The 14,166-nt window shown below is 36.5% G+C and overlaps 1 protein-coding gene across 5 annotated transcripts in view; it reads left to right on the forward strand.

Annotated features, from left to right (window-relative positions):
* The window catches only part of SPECC1L (sperm antigen with calponin homology and coiled-coil domains 1 like), a 98,235-nt gene that overhangs the window by 52,794 nt on the left and 31,275 nt on the right, over nucleotides 1-14,166 (forward strand). For 4 of the 5 annotated variants that reach the window (XM_071763266.1, XM_071763264.1, XM_071763267.1 and 1 more), the window contains exons 15-20: nucleotides 527-586; nucleotides 10,973-11,067; nucleotides 12,128-12,352; nucleotides 12,822-12,910; nucleotides 13,907-13,956; nucleotides 14,049-14,102. In XM_071763266.1, coding sequence (XP_071619367.1) covers nucleotides 527-586; nucleotides 10,973-11,067; nucleotides 12,128-12,185 — 213 coding nt within the window. In that variant the 3' untranslated portion in view covers nucleotides 12,186-12,352; nucleotides 12,822-12,910; nucleotides 13,907-13,956; nucleotides 14,049-14,102. Of the gene's footprint in view, nucleotides 1-526; nucleotides 587-2,647; nucleotides 9,964-10,972; nucleotides 11,068-12,127; nucleotides 12,353-12,821; nucleotides 12,911-13,906; nucleotides 13,957-14,048; nucleotides 14,103-14,166 lie in introns of those variants that run through there. The other variant, XM_071763269.1, reaches the window with a different exon arrangement.

Raw genomic sequence — 14,166 nt, forward strand, 5'->3', positions numbered from 1 at the left:
TTCATTCCTTGGAATATCACAAGGATGTTTCATCCTGCTTTCTTATGCTTATTAGTGACTATGCTCTCTTCTCAAGTGATTTATCAAATAAAGGTAAACTAGGAATTGTCAAGAGTGCAGAGCAGTCTGTATGTCTGTGCACTGTAGTTAGTGCCTACAGCTGTGCTGGCTGGAGATGTATTATTAATTATAATGCCTAAAAAAAATAATATTTTATTAGCACATGAATAGTTTTTTATTTATGCTTTTTAAAGAATAAATTATTCTTTTAGGTTTTTATAACTTGATCATTCTTCACTGACAAAGATTTTTCAGCATTATCTTCTGAATGAGGACTTAAGGAAAATTTTCCATAAATTTTTGGGTTATGTTAGGATGTGTTCATTCCTGTGGCTGTTTTTAATTTACTTTGGTCAAACTATAAATGAGCAAAAGTTGCAGCATTGCTATGAACATTCTTAACACTATTATGTTTGAAGTAGTATGTCCTTGGATTTTAACTTTTTTTTTTTTTTATCTCATACAGAGAAGAAATTTCACTTTGGCTTTTCAGGCAGCTGAAAGTGTTGGTATCAAATCTACTCTGGTAAGTTTTAGATGCATACTGAATGAGCTATGTCCCATTATTAAAAAATGAAGTTATTCTATTTTGTACTTCGGAAAGATTTTGATGCTTTATGCTTAAAAATAGCAGTAGATGAGCTCAGCTATAGGTTATTGCCCCTGTGTCATACTTGACTGGAAAACAAGTTGTACTCCCTACATCAGTGGATTCAATAAACCCACAGTCATCAACATGCTTACATTAAATTATAATTACTGTTTGCATTAAATAGTGACTGAGGTATTTTTGTACAACTGCTGCAGCAAAGGCAACAGCATGATAACATAACCTGTAGCAGATAAACTCCTAGCCTGCAGAAGCATTACTATCTGTAATACTCTCAGTATCATCAGAAATCTTAATACAGGTTTTGGAATTGCTTCAGAATAATTGGGGAAATAGTTAAGTGATAAAATCTTGAAGTTACTTTATTGTTTTCTTTCTCTGAACTGCTTTATAATTATTTGAGGTTTTTTTATTTTTAGGAGTACAAATCAAGCTATTTGATTTGTTCTTTTGCTTAGTGTAGTGTGAATCAAGATTTGAATTCTGAAGTTGAGGCTTTTAATTGGCTATCATTATAAATGATTGAAAGGTTTTTCTCTTATTGTTTATAAAAAGCTTTCTTATGCAAAATTAGCTTAAAACAATTTTCAGTTGCATAGTATTTACTATGCAATTACTAGAAAAAGATTATTGAAGGCATGGAACTGAGAGGATCACAGAAATTCAGCTAACATTGCCAGTATCAGAAATTATAACTTATCCTATACTTTTGTAACCTAAATTCTAACAGACATGCCACAGTTAGCAACTAATAATACAACAAAGACAATTTTAAAAATAACACTTTGCCTGATCCTTATCAGAGCCTTTGCCCCCTGCATTGTATTTGCTGACAATAGCACTGCAACTGTTGGGCTTTAGTACTTTGGCTGTGATTTGAAACATGGAAGTTTCTTCTGATATGAGAAGTAGATTGTGGAAAATAACTGCAATAATTCTTATATAATTCAGCTTTAGTCTTAATGGTTGCTGACTGGCTGTCTTCTTGTACTGAATTACTGATACTCCAAAAAGGCAAATCAAACTGAATTAAATCTCAGTGCAAATTTTATCCCTCTAAGGATTTAGTATCTATTAACATACTTAGACATGCAGTGTGTGTAATGTGTATGTGTGTGAACATTTTGGGAAGTTATTTATTCCCTGAATAATAACATGTTTGGCTACTTACATGTGGAAAAATTTTAAAAGGAAAATAGTTATCTTTTTTGAGTTCTGGAGGTTTCTGGTCCCCAAAGCTTACAAAATAAACCTCTACAGTTAGCAAAACCAAAAATTATTGGACACTACATCACTCTGTTTTCCTTTGTATGTGTGCTGAAAAGGGTAGATCAGGCTTTGTTTACCCTGCTTATCCACAGACAATCTGGCATACTGTTACCATGAAGTACATGTGAACTGGTCTGTAACTTAGACATAAACTGATTGCTTTGTCTCTAGGATGTATCCAAAGTGATACCAAAGAAAACTTCCCTCTTCCTTGCCTCTTTGCTTAAAAAAAATATGTATGAAGTAATCTGAAGTTCAGATGTCTACTGTAAAATGAGATTCAATTATTTATTGATGCTGACTCTTACCATGGTATGAATTTTTAACTTTAGCTTCAATTAATACCTAGGCCTTGATTCTGTGACTCAGTAGTGGGGTAGATTGCATTGATTTGTGAGGCTGTGTAGGGTATGTGAACACTAAAGTCTTGACTACTCTACTAAGTGGAGTACAACTCTCATACCCACAGCACTGCATGTTTCAGTCTTTAGTCAACAGAACAAGTGTCTGCAGATATGCTGTTCATAGCCATTTGCATTTTGTAAGAAACACAAAGATGTGTGGAAGAAAACACAACTTTCTTCATCTGTACTTTAAGCTGGTGGAAACTTTACAGATTTGCCATTCCCAGGTATTTGTAGAAACACGACCACCTTACTCTCCATCCAGGTGATTATTCCTGATTGTGATCAATGTTTTCTGTGACAGGACATCAATGAAATGGTGAGAACTGAGCGTCCAGACTGGCAAAATGTCATGCTGTATGTTACAGCAATTTACAAATACTTTGAAACCTGAAGCCCTGGTAACTCAACAGGTCCATGGGTTAGAACCAACGTGAGGAAACCACCAGATGGAAATCTTATGGAAACGCTGATCCCCATTTCACTGAAAACTGGCAACATTTGAGTCCTCTCAAACTTCAGTGACACTACCCTGGATTGCCTCAGATTGCTTCAGCTACTAAGCCTGAAAATAACTGTTTCAAAGCAAGAACTCGTTGCCACAGTGCTTGGAATAACCCAAGTTATTAAGCTATTCCGATTAATTATGTAGCCTAAAGAGCCTGGACTATCTACGTGCTGCCTTTCCAGCCAGACTTCCTGAAGCTTTCTTTCCTAGGAGAGCAAGATGAATGAATCCTGTAGCATATAGGAAACTGAATGTGCAGCTAAAGCTTTGAGAAGGAAAAGGATAACATGGCATCGTATTACTGAACTTCCTGTAGCATCTCAATACCACAGTCTGAATATTCTGCCCACAGCATTTGGTACCCCAATACAGAAGAGTTCTTAATGGTAATTTAGTTACTGCCTTTACAGGTATTTTCACTCCTTCAAAATATGCACAATATTCTAGGAAAACAAGCTTTTCTTCCCGAGTGACAAATTCAGTGGGAAAGTGCTCTCAATACCTCAAACTTTGGCACAGAACTCTTCATTCTAAAGCTTCATTATAAGCCTACCTCTGTCACAGTGATGTGGCTTCCAACTTTAACTTACAGATTGTAAAGACTGACACACACAGCTCCTGCTTTTCAGGGTATGCTGTACTTCAAGGAATCTGTTCAAACTCCCTGTGCTTCCACTACAACAGAAATGAGTCAATAATCAACCCTTGCATGGTTTTTTTTTTCCCACCCCTCTTCCTCCCTTGCCTGTATAGCACACACAGCTACCCCAGGCTTTACTCTGCAGCAATACAGACATATGTCATGGATTTCTGTGGTAGAATTTTGGAAGTGGGATAGCATTTCCTCTGCAGAGAAGATATTTTCAATAAGATGTAATAATGAAGTAGTTTGTCTCAAAATCCAGCTTTGCCATGTTTTCTGTGTGTTTTTCATTGATCTTGCACATCCTCATCTGACTGACGGGAGGTGAGAAGTTCTCTGACAAGAACTATGGAGGAACTGCTGCAATGTGTATATACCCAGTAGTCTTGAATATTGTGTGGAAATGACTCACTGTCACAAGGAAGTAACTGAGAAACTTTTAATCTACTCAACTTCTATTTTCCTAGACTTCGTGTACCTGAATTCATGTCTTGGGCAAATGAGTTCAAGTAAGTGCCTTAGTGATCATTGAATTGATACATCCTGGCACTTCAGGGCCTCCTGCAGAATGTTGATGGTTCAGAATGGTTTCATATATCCATTTGGCATAAGCTGTTGTAATCTCATTTGTCAAATCAAGGGAAGAGTTCACCTTACCACTGCTCACCTTGCCATTGCTTCTCCCTCTTGCTTCCCTGAATACTGATCAGCAGTTAAGCTGCAGTTGAGCATCTCTCATTAATGTTAAGCAGAAGCCTATTTTAAAGCTGAGTTCAGTAACAACTGCTTTTTATAAGCACATGCTCTTTCAACACAGTAGCCCTGTTATAAAGAAAATGAATCTGCCATTCCTATGGTGCTCTTATGACTGTTAAGGACAGTTTGAATGTCATAGATGTTAACCCAGTGAATGCAACTGTGCTTGGCATCTGTGAAACTTCATCATGGTATAAAAGCACAGATTTAATGCAAAATTATTGCCAAATACAAAAACCTGTCATCTGAAGAACATAGCTCACGTGAAGAATAATATAATCAGCATGTCTCTAGCAGCTACTATTGTATAAAATTACATGCTTTCACTAATATGTGCCTCTGAGAATTACAAAAATTTGGAAAACAACTACTTAATCCATGCTGAGAGCCTTCAGAGAAGTTTGTAGAGCAGCAGCCTCATACAACCTTAAAGTTCATTAGAACCCTAAAGTAGCTAGGTACTCTCAGATTACTAATTGGTGCATTTGAAGAGCTATGTAATCTGAAGACAATTGTTGCAAGAGAAGCTTTGAGTGAAAAATCATTAACAGAGTTTAATAAAGTCTGAAGTACAATTTCCTCTTCTATATATTTCTTTAAAAATTTTATTACTCATATCTTCAAGCAAGTTTTAATAAGAACAGTCTTACTGGGAATACACATTATTACTGTCTCATATTCATCTCTTGCTATTAAATTCCAAGTTTTGCCAATTTATGTTTTAAAAAAAACACCTATACATCCTCTGAACAGACATCGGGTTTTATGATTGTCTTATTCAGTGCTTTAGATTTTAAGATAATATTTTTCTAGAGAAGTGGATAGCATTTCTTGGTCTAAATTCACTCATGAGCTATTTTGTTAAGGTAATTTGAGCTTTAAGCTGTTTTTTTTCTGTCCAGTGGTCAACTTCATTTACCTAGAATGTTTTATTAGTCCTTAACTGTAACAACACCAACAGTATAACGTTTCCTAGAAGAGGAAATCACATTCTCCAGATATTTTCTGTTCAAAAGATCAGCTGCTAGTCTTCAGAGAGAGAGAGGAAATTTATTAGTAACTATCAAAATGATCTTATTTTGAACTTCAGAGCTCTGTAAACTTCTTGGTGTGACCTGTCTGATAAACCTCTGCTGAATGCTTATCTGTAAAAGAATACTGGGCTCCATGAAGAGTTTTTTAATAATGCTATGTCTGAGCTTTTACATATAAAATGCTGCACAGGTGTCTGAGTGGAGGTAACAAAGCAGTGGAAGATCTAACCAAACATCCAACCTCTCTACAAAATGTGTTTTCTGGAGGTTCAAAGAGCATTACATTTTTCAAGAGTAAGTGTTCCAGTAGCCCTCCAGGATGTGGATGTTACTGTTCTCTTTGGTTCCTGATCATAGTTAATCTTGGAACAACCTGGGTTTTTGCTCCTATGAAGTACAAGTTTATGCTGGTTTGCTTTCCTTTTTAATCCAGAAAATATTCCTGAATGTACTAAAAAAAATTATTAATATTTTATCATCAATTTATATTACTACATTTTAATATGTGCCTTGCAAATGCCTGTGCTGTAATGTATCAGGGTTACTCATTGCCATCTGTAGGGGCTGACAACAAAATGGAGCTGTTGAACATATTGATGCAGATGCACCTACATCATCTGCTGGATCTTGTTTACCAAAACACTTCCATAGATGAGAGAGCACATTTTAGAGCCATATGTGTATTTGATTTGGCTGATGCTGTTGTCATCCTGATGCAAGATCATCTACAGTGAGCTGTATGAACAGTTGTGAGGTTTTGTTAACAAAAAAATAAGAGATGGAAGAAAAATCTAATTTTGGTTAATCAGGAAAAGGCTGTCAGTTTTGGTATGAAGTATCTAACAATAACAGAATGAGGGTGACTTCAGTACACACTGCTTGATGTGGCTTCCACTTGGTTTTGTTTGATACAGCTTGATCTGGTTGTCTTGTATATTGAAACAGAAACACTGGTTTAGGGGCACCTTAACTTGCCAGAACTGAGTGAATTCTGCTTTGATGCATTGTATAAAACCACCTGCAGCTGTTGTGCTCTGGTTTTACATGTATAATGAGAAGTAGCTTTGTCCCTAGCTGTGGTTTAAACTGCTGAGGATCTGCCTTAAGAATTTTGTAGCTGTGACAAGATTTTCTCATTGGCATTTAATTTCTGTTAATGATCTCAGTGTGAAGTTCTGATTTGGTTTTTTCAGTTTCCTGATTCAACACTTCAGACATTTGGATTCTGTTGCATCTTTTACATCACAAAAAAATTACTTTTACTCAATTATCTGTATTTCTGTACAGCTTTTAACCAGAGTGCAAATTTTATTATAGCCTGGTTTTAAACAAGATTATGAGGGAAGTCGGAGGTACAGAGAATTTTGGGGTGTTTTTCTTAGTTTCTGTTCTGCTTGTGACTGGTTTGGTTACACTGTTTGGTTTTCAGGTGCTTTCACAGAATCGCAGAATGTGACAGAATCTTCCAAAGCTGCCTCCTCTGGGTGGCTGGCATGAAACTATGCATAGGCTAAAGTTAAGCCTTTAAAACTGTGTTTGTGTGATGCATGTAGTGAGTTCACTTCTTATTTGGCTCTTGAAACTAATGCAGTCACAGCTTAACTACAGGTTACACTGAGCAGGAGCCATTTAGAGGCAGAGTTCTCCTGGGAAGAAATCCATTTGTACACCTTTACACTATTTTTTCCTCTTGTGAGTAATACTCTTGCTGAGATGGCCTAAGAAAGGTTTTTTTTTAAATAGTAGTATTCATGTACAGACTGATGTAACTATAGAGTTTGTTTGTGGTCCTTCCCATGCCTTGGTAAATATTTATTTGTGTCATTTTTATGTTCTGCCAAGCTCTATTTCTGCAGTTTCTTTCTTCAAGCTAGCATTAGTGTCTGAAAACTCAGTAATATCAATCAGTTTGAGAGATGGTGTGGTGAGAAGTGGCATTACAGTGTGGCTGCCATCCAGGGGTTCTGGACATGCCATGGTGCTTTGTTTTGTGTGTTTAACAAAATGTGTTAGAGCTGCTTAAGTCTCCCATGAATTTCTTATCTCCCATTTAGCCTGCATCGCCCCAGGGTGTCCATCAGGTGTTCTTGCCCCCAAATTATCAGCTTGATAAATGAGTTAAAGGTTCATAGACATCTCTTAATTATCTAATTATCCCTCTTTAGAAAGATATTGGTAATAGTGTTTCTGCTTTCAAAGGAGAGTGGCTGGATGCGTTTTAAATTACTGTCTGGCTTGCTGAGCATTCCCAGTCCTTCATTCATGGAAGTTTTTTCTGTTGTGTTCCCTGTGATTTCAGTATCAGTGTTAGAGTACACTTTGTAATTGTCAAAGCCAAGATGTTAAGCATCTGGAATATGTAGCAAGTATGCTTTTGGTAATTAATGCTAAATAACTTAAAAGATTAAGGTTTGTGCAGTTCTGATTTCTGTTAGTGCTGATATGAGTTTTTTTTTTTTCCTGATGTGTATTTGTGCTTGTCACTTTCTGGGATGCAACACTCTTGAACTCAGCTTGACAAGGCCACTATCATAACCTCCTTAAACACATCCATTCTGTGAAAATAGGATTATTTCCTTGCAGGAAAACTTCAGTAAAATCTGTGAATACCAAATGTTTTCCTTCCAGCTGACATTTTTCTTTTACTGGGAATATTTCTTACCCTTAGACAACTGCCTGCCAGAGTTGCACATAAAGTTCCCATCAGTTGCTGCAGGACTTGTGGATGCAGAGCAGTAGGGTAAACTTTTGGCAGAATATTATGGCAGCCTGATATGATTAAGCTGGTTTCATTTTAATCCCCTATTTTCAGGGGGTTTCAATTTAGCCAAAATGACTTAGTTAAAGCTGAAACGTGGCACACTTGTTCTCCACTGGGAAGTATGCTTCTGTTTTAATAATATTTTTATGAGATTGTATTTATGGAAACTGAAAGAAAAATGTCATGAAGCTAGTTTTGTTGCACTTTTCTAAGGCTTTTGTATTTTGCATAGAGTTCTAGAATCTGAACAAGTTGTTTAGGGAAGTCAAAGCTTAAAAATTACTCTTACCCAGCATATCAGTGTATTACATGTATTTTCATTCTAGTGGTATAATTATTATTTTAATGGCATGTAACTGGTGTATTTGTATGGTAGTTAGGAAGCCCAGTGGACATTTCCTGCTGCAGTCCTGGTTCCAGAGTTCATCATCTGACCTGTTTTGACAGTAGACTGCATTTGCAATAATGGAATAGTCAATTTTTGTTTCTGAAGTCTACTTCAACAAATGGGGAGAAAGAGGCTCTTTTTTTGTTCCATTGTTGAAATTTCTTTGGGGGCTTTTACTGTTTCCCAGTTACTGAATATGTTCAATTAGGGTAATTGCTTGGGAATCAGCTCAGTAAGGAGGGCACAAGTACATTTAACATACTCAAGTAATTAATCCTTGTAACTTACAACATTTCAGTTTGTTAGAAACTTTTGGGTTTGCTTATTTTGTAAGTTCAATTTTACTATTTTTAAGTAGCACTTTTACACATATCTGAAGGGGTGTTTTTTTGTTTTTGTTTGAGGTTTTTTTTGGTATGTTATTTAATGGACAGAAGGTATAACACTACTAAGCAAAGCATAGACTAGTTAGCCTCCAGATTTTAAGTTCACTTAAGGTCAGTAATGATCAAGAGTTGTTCAATGTGTCCAAAATACATCAGTGATCCCATTTAATATTGTACAACTCTGCAGATCAAAGTCTGAAGGGCATTAACTGGTATCCTCCAACTCTTGTGTGAGGGTACTTTCACTTCAGGTGTGAGGCAGAATTGGCAACAGTGTGATGAATTTTGGACTTCATGAAAGAACAGAATTTTATTGATGTGTCAGTCTAACTTCACAGCACTGTACTGGGTAAGGACTAACCTTGTTTGAGATGACACTGCAGCCAGTACTAATATCTCCTAAATAGCTAATTTAAAGTTTATTTTCATAGCTTTTAAAGATGTTGTGAAAAACAATGATTCTAAAAAGCTCTTCTCGTTCATCCACCTTTTTTCATTTGTGTTGGTTTCTACTGCCTAGAAACACAAGTGTCAGACTGACCTAACAGCACATGGATGGGGTTAGTAATTCTTGCTCTAGACAACAAGCACTTTTCTCCTTTCCAGAACACACCATTGATACATATAGACATTTTACATATAGAGAGAGGTTTTACATAAATACACACACATATATATGTATACACACAGACACATACATTTACATACCTGCACATGTGCAGGTTCTTAATAATACTGAACATGTTTCAAGAAGTGCTTGCATCTTGAATACTGAGGGTGGTGTATTAGCAGATACATTTAAAATGTAAAGGGGAAGAAAACATTTTGTTTGCATCTGATTAAAGGTGAAAAATATAGGTTTGAGGAAATTTGGAAGTACGTTCAAGTTGTGTTCCCCCCTGTTTCTGGGTTGAAAGGCACAAGCTGTTAATAATTGGAACTTAAAAGGTGAGCAAGCATAATTTTAGCTAAACCTTTTAGAGGACCAATATGCTTCTAGTTTGCAAGGACCACTAAAGATCTGGGCATTTACTTTTTCCATAATGTATTCTGTATGAGTATTTAGTATGTATGCCTTCAATTTGCCAATGTTGCCATGTTTTCTTGTTAATTATTCATGAAATAAAAATTGCAATCAGCAAAATGTGTGTTTGTTTTCTTGAGTGAAACCACAACAAAAGGAATTATTTTCATGGTATTTGTGGCATGTTGGTTTTTCAGGAGTAAATGTTACAGGAAGTAGTTTGTGGAGGTTTGTATGCTCTGGGTGAGAAGGGCATGCAAATCACATAACCTCATCATTTTTGGAAGTTTTGTCTTTGGTATCCCAGCATACTTTACTGAAGGTTTTTGAATTATAAGATGGTGAATACCCTAGATTAGAGGTATGTATTTAGGGCATCTGCTTAGCCTGTATTGTCCTATTCTTGAATATGAGTAACAGAAGGGAACTAGAGAATATATATTTTTATATAGGAGACTAATGTAAATAATGTTACATAACACAATGCAAGTGAGGCAATATGTGTGTGTGTGCTTGCTCACTCCCTCTCTCTCTAAAGAAATTAGGCTGAGGGAGGACTGAGGACTTAATCTTTATAACAGCTCAGAGTATTTATATATATGTGTATATATACAAAACAGATGCCAAAAATATAAAGTCCAGTGAAAATAAAGACTGGAACACTTTAAATATTATTTGGTCTCAATCATACTGGATGGTAACTGTTTTCAAGTGCTGTTTTAGAGCTTTAATTTCAAGTGCTCTGGAATAAATTGGATTCAGAGGTTTGGACTGAGCTCCCATTATGTTTCTCTTAAACGCACTGACAGTGTAGGTATTCTAATTCTATCTATTTGTTACATAAAGTTTTTTTTGAGATTTTAGGTGGTGTTTTCTGACTGTTCAGCAATCCAGAGAAGTCTTTGTCTCCATGTTTTTCTGCAAGAAAATGCCTCACTTCTCCTTCCTTGAGGTGAAATATTCTCCCTGAATATGAGCGGCTTGAGGAAACTGTTAAGTTCTCAAAATCGATTTGTATCCTGGTTTTAAGCATAGATCTTTAGTCTTCTTACTTCTTTTTAAAAGAAAAGTTTTAAAAGTAAAGTGTAGTAAATTCATGTCAGAAAACAGATGTTTTTGTTTTCTATAGCAAGTGCATGACAGCATTGTAGCAGTGCCCTGTACACCTGCAGCTGGCAATCTGAAGGCCAAGACAGAAGCAGCGAGCTGGAGGTCAGGCCTGAGGTAATGCCAGAACAGTGTGCACAGTCTGTAGAGCTACAGCTATTCCATTTTCACTGAAATAATGTTCCCTGAGCAAAGTTTTCTCCAGGGATTGTCTTCTAAGCTGTCACTACATAATTTTGTTAAATATGTGAAATCAGCCCCTTGTGTTTGAGTTGAGGATAATAAAATCAGTTAAATAATTTTGAAGGTCTTACTGTGACAAAAAGTTGCAGCTCTATGGAGCAGTATAATAAAAACCTCAGAAGCAACAGCAATATAATATTCCATTGTGTTAAATCACAAAAGCTTACATTGGAGTCATGGTAGTTCTGCATAGGAACTATGTTAGCATTACTTAATTTTCAGCTCAAATTCTTATCATCAAGCATTTCATAATTGCTTTGATCAACGGAAGAGACTTGGATTATATCCAAGCACATAGACAAGAGGGGTTCACGAAGATATAAGTTCTTCCCACACAGAATTCTTTTAAAACAGAGACACTAACTTATCATAAAAAGTTAACTCCCTTCTCCAGATGGGAAGTTATTATTAGCCAGCAGCTACTGTTAAGATTTAAGAGAGAAAAAAAGAAAAGAGGCTGCATACTGTCTCTCTCACATTGTTCACCCTCTCTTGCTCCTTGTTCACTAAGCTCCTTGCTTAGTGCTTGGTCTATGGTGGGGTTTTCTTCAGCTCTTTCTTTGGGCCCAGCATTTATGTCCTCCTCATTTCTTAAACACAGGTTTCCTTTTTCATTCTCAATACTAAAGGTTGAATGAGGTATAGAATTCTTTGAATTTCTCAAGGTAGTGGTGGTATTGAATTTCTGTTTATGAGATGTCCTGTTTGAAAAATTCAGTGTTGAGTTTTCTTAAATGTTCAAAATTTCAATTTCTTTGGAACCTCCTTAACCTCATTATGAAAACAGGGTTGAACATATTACTTTCCTATCACAGTATTTTTACTGCTAGATATTTGCATTGATTATATAGTATGAGGAAATATCTGTGCTTCTCTGCAGTGCTGTGCATAGCTCACGCCCTTGTTTATGCTTCCATTTCTTAAACAATTTTAGGCTCTTTCCCCATGCCAGAAGACTAAAAGTTAAGCTCTTAAAAGTGAAAGAAACTTGAGAAGGAGACATAACAGTCTGGAGACAACTTCACTGAGCTGTTGACAATATCGTGTTTTTCAAAAATAAATATCCAGCAGAGCACTGAAATGCCAGCATGTGGAGTGAACACTGAGTGTCTGTGGGGCCACATGGAGACTCCATCAGCTGCAAGGGAGGAGAGCCCAGGTAAAGCCCATGGGGCACACAAGCACTGCACTTGTAGGAGAGAGCACAGCATTTAAGGGAATGGTCCCCATGCTCAGGGGTGTTGAGCATCAGAGGTTTTGCAGTTCAGAAGCTGGTAGCTGGTCAGTCCTTCTGAAAAATCCTTCCCAAAAATGGCTGGTCTAACAATAATACAGCTGGACTGAGATCCCAGCAGAGAAGAAATGTACAGAGAAGGCATGCTGCTGTTTTCCTTGGCCAGAGATACAATGGTTATACAAGTGCTGAAACACTAACTTAACTTTAAACCTATTAAGTTCTATCATTTTGCACCAATTTTTCCAGGACACATCCTTCCCTAGCAGGGAGTGGTGGGAAAGCGGGGTCATCAGCTACTTTTTGTCTCAAATTTGATTTGTGACAGAGATTGGTTAAACACAATGTGGATTTTGTGAAGTTAAATTAGGGTCACCCTCTCATTGCTCCTTAGAATAAAGTGAGAATAGTCTAAGTGAAGAAGAATCATCTGACTACTTCTGCTGAGCCCTCCAACTCCAACAGTACAGGTATTGTGTAAAGGTAACTTCTATATGTTTTTATTATTATTATTATAGAAAATAAATAGCTGTTGCTCTGCAGCTCCCACATGATGATTCATGCTACCAGAGTTCTTCTATTAATAGCCTACAAAGAGTGCTTAAATTTAGATTGAACTCCATCTTGTAGTCTGTCATACTAAACAGTATCTAGAGAAATGAAGCCACAGTCTGTTTGGACTGTGCCTTTCACAGAGACAAGTCCAAATCTTGACCCTGAAGGATTGAAAATATGTTCATTCCAGACCTAAGTGTAAGTGGCAGGATTTAAACAGTGTTGTGGATATGGGTTTGCATTTCCCTGTGAGCACAAATTTTACCTTGACTTCAGCTTGTTCTCCTCAAGCCTGGGTAGAAGTTGGGCTTCTACACTGGAATTGAACAGTTTGTGAGAAGGTTTTGCTCTTTGACACAGAGGAATGTTCTTTATGAAGTTATAGCATGGGCGTTTCCAGCAAAGTTTTCCATATTTAACTTTATTAAAAGCTGCCTTTTTTTTTTTTTTCAGTGTTGATTTTAAAATTGCTGAGGCATTTTATGTTGAAAAGGTGAGAGAACTAATTGTGCATATGAAAACACATTGATTTTCATTATTATTTTCATCATATTTTTGATGTTGAAGGATTTGCTAGTGTTTTCAAAGGACCTCAAGTAACCCAGTTCCCATTCCTTGTCCTAGACTAAAACAAGTGCATTTCACTTTGGGCAGATTCAGGCAGTATTTGTAGGAATGGGATTACATACAAGTCAGACTCATAATTCTTAAATTCCCTGTTTAACAGCATTGCATATGTGTGTGAATGCAATACTCAGTTTGATGCTTCTTTGCAAGGTATGCATCCCTTAAAGAGAAGTTTGCATATATCAGATTATTCAGTCTGTTTAGAAAGAAATTAAAAACCGGTAAAGAGTAATTTTTTGTTAAAGACAAATCTTTTTTCCATTAAAAAAAAATTATTCCTTCCAAATTCTGTTCTAGATAAACTGATGCTCATTTTAAGTCCTTCACATGGAAGCTTCAGTGCATAGGTATGATTTTCCTGCTGTCTTTCCCCATCCCAGGGTGGCAGGGTGATTTCAGTTATAATCATTATAGATTGGTCTGGTTTTGTGTTTCCCAGGGTGTTGCTGACGTGCCCAAGCAGTTGCTCATCCAGTTATCCACAAAGGCAGGGGTGAGTTTCATGATAGGTCTCAAGTGTGAAAGGTTTTCACTTTGCTCTCATCTCTTTCAAGGAA

Source organism: Heliangelus exortis, chromosome 19 (genome assembly GCF_036169615.1).
Source record: "Heliangelus exortis chromosome 19, bHelExo1.hap1, whole genome shotgun sequence".
Lineage (NCBI taxonomy): Eukaryota > Metazoa > Chordata > Aves > Apodiformes > Trochilidae > Heliangelus > Heliangelus exortis.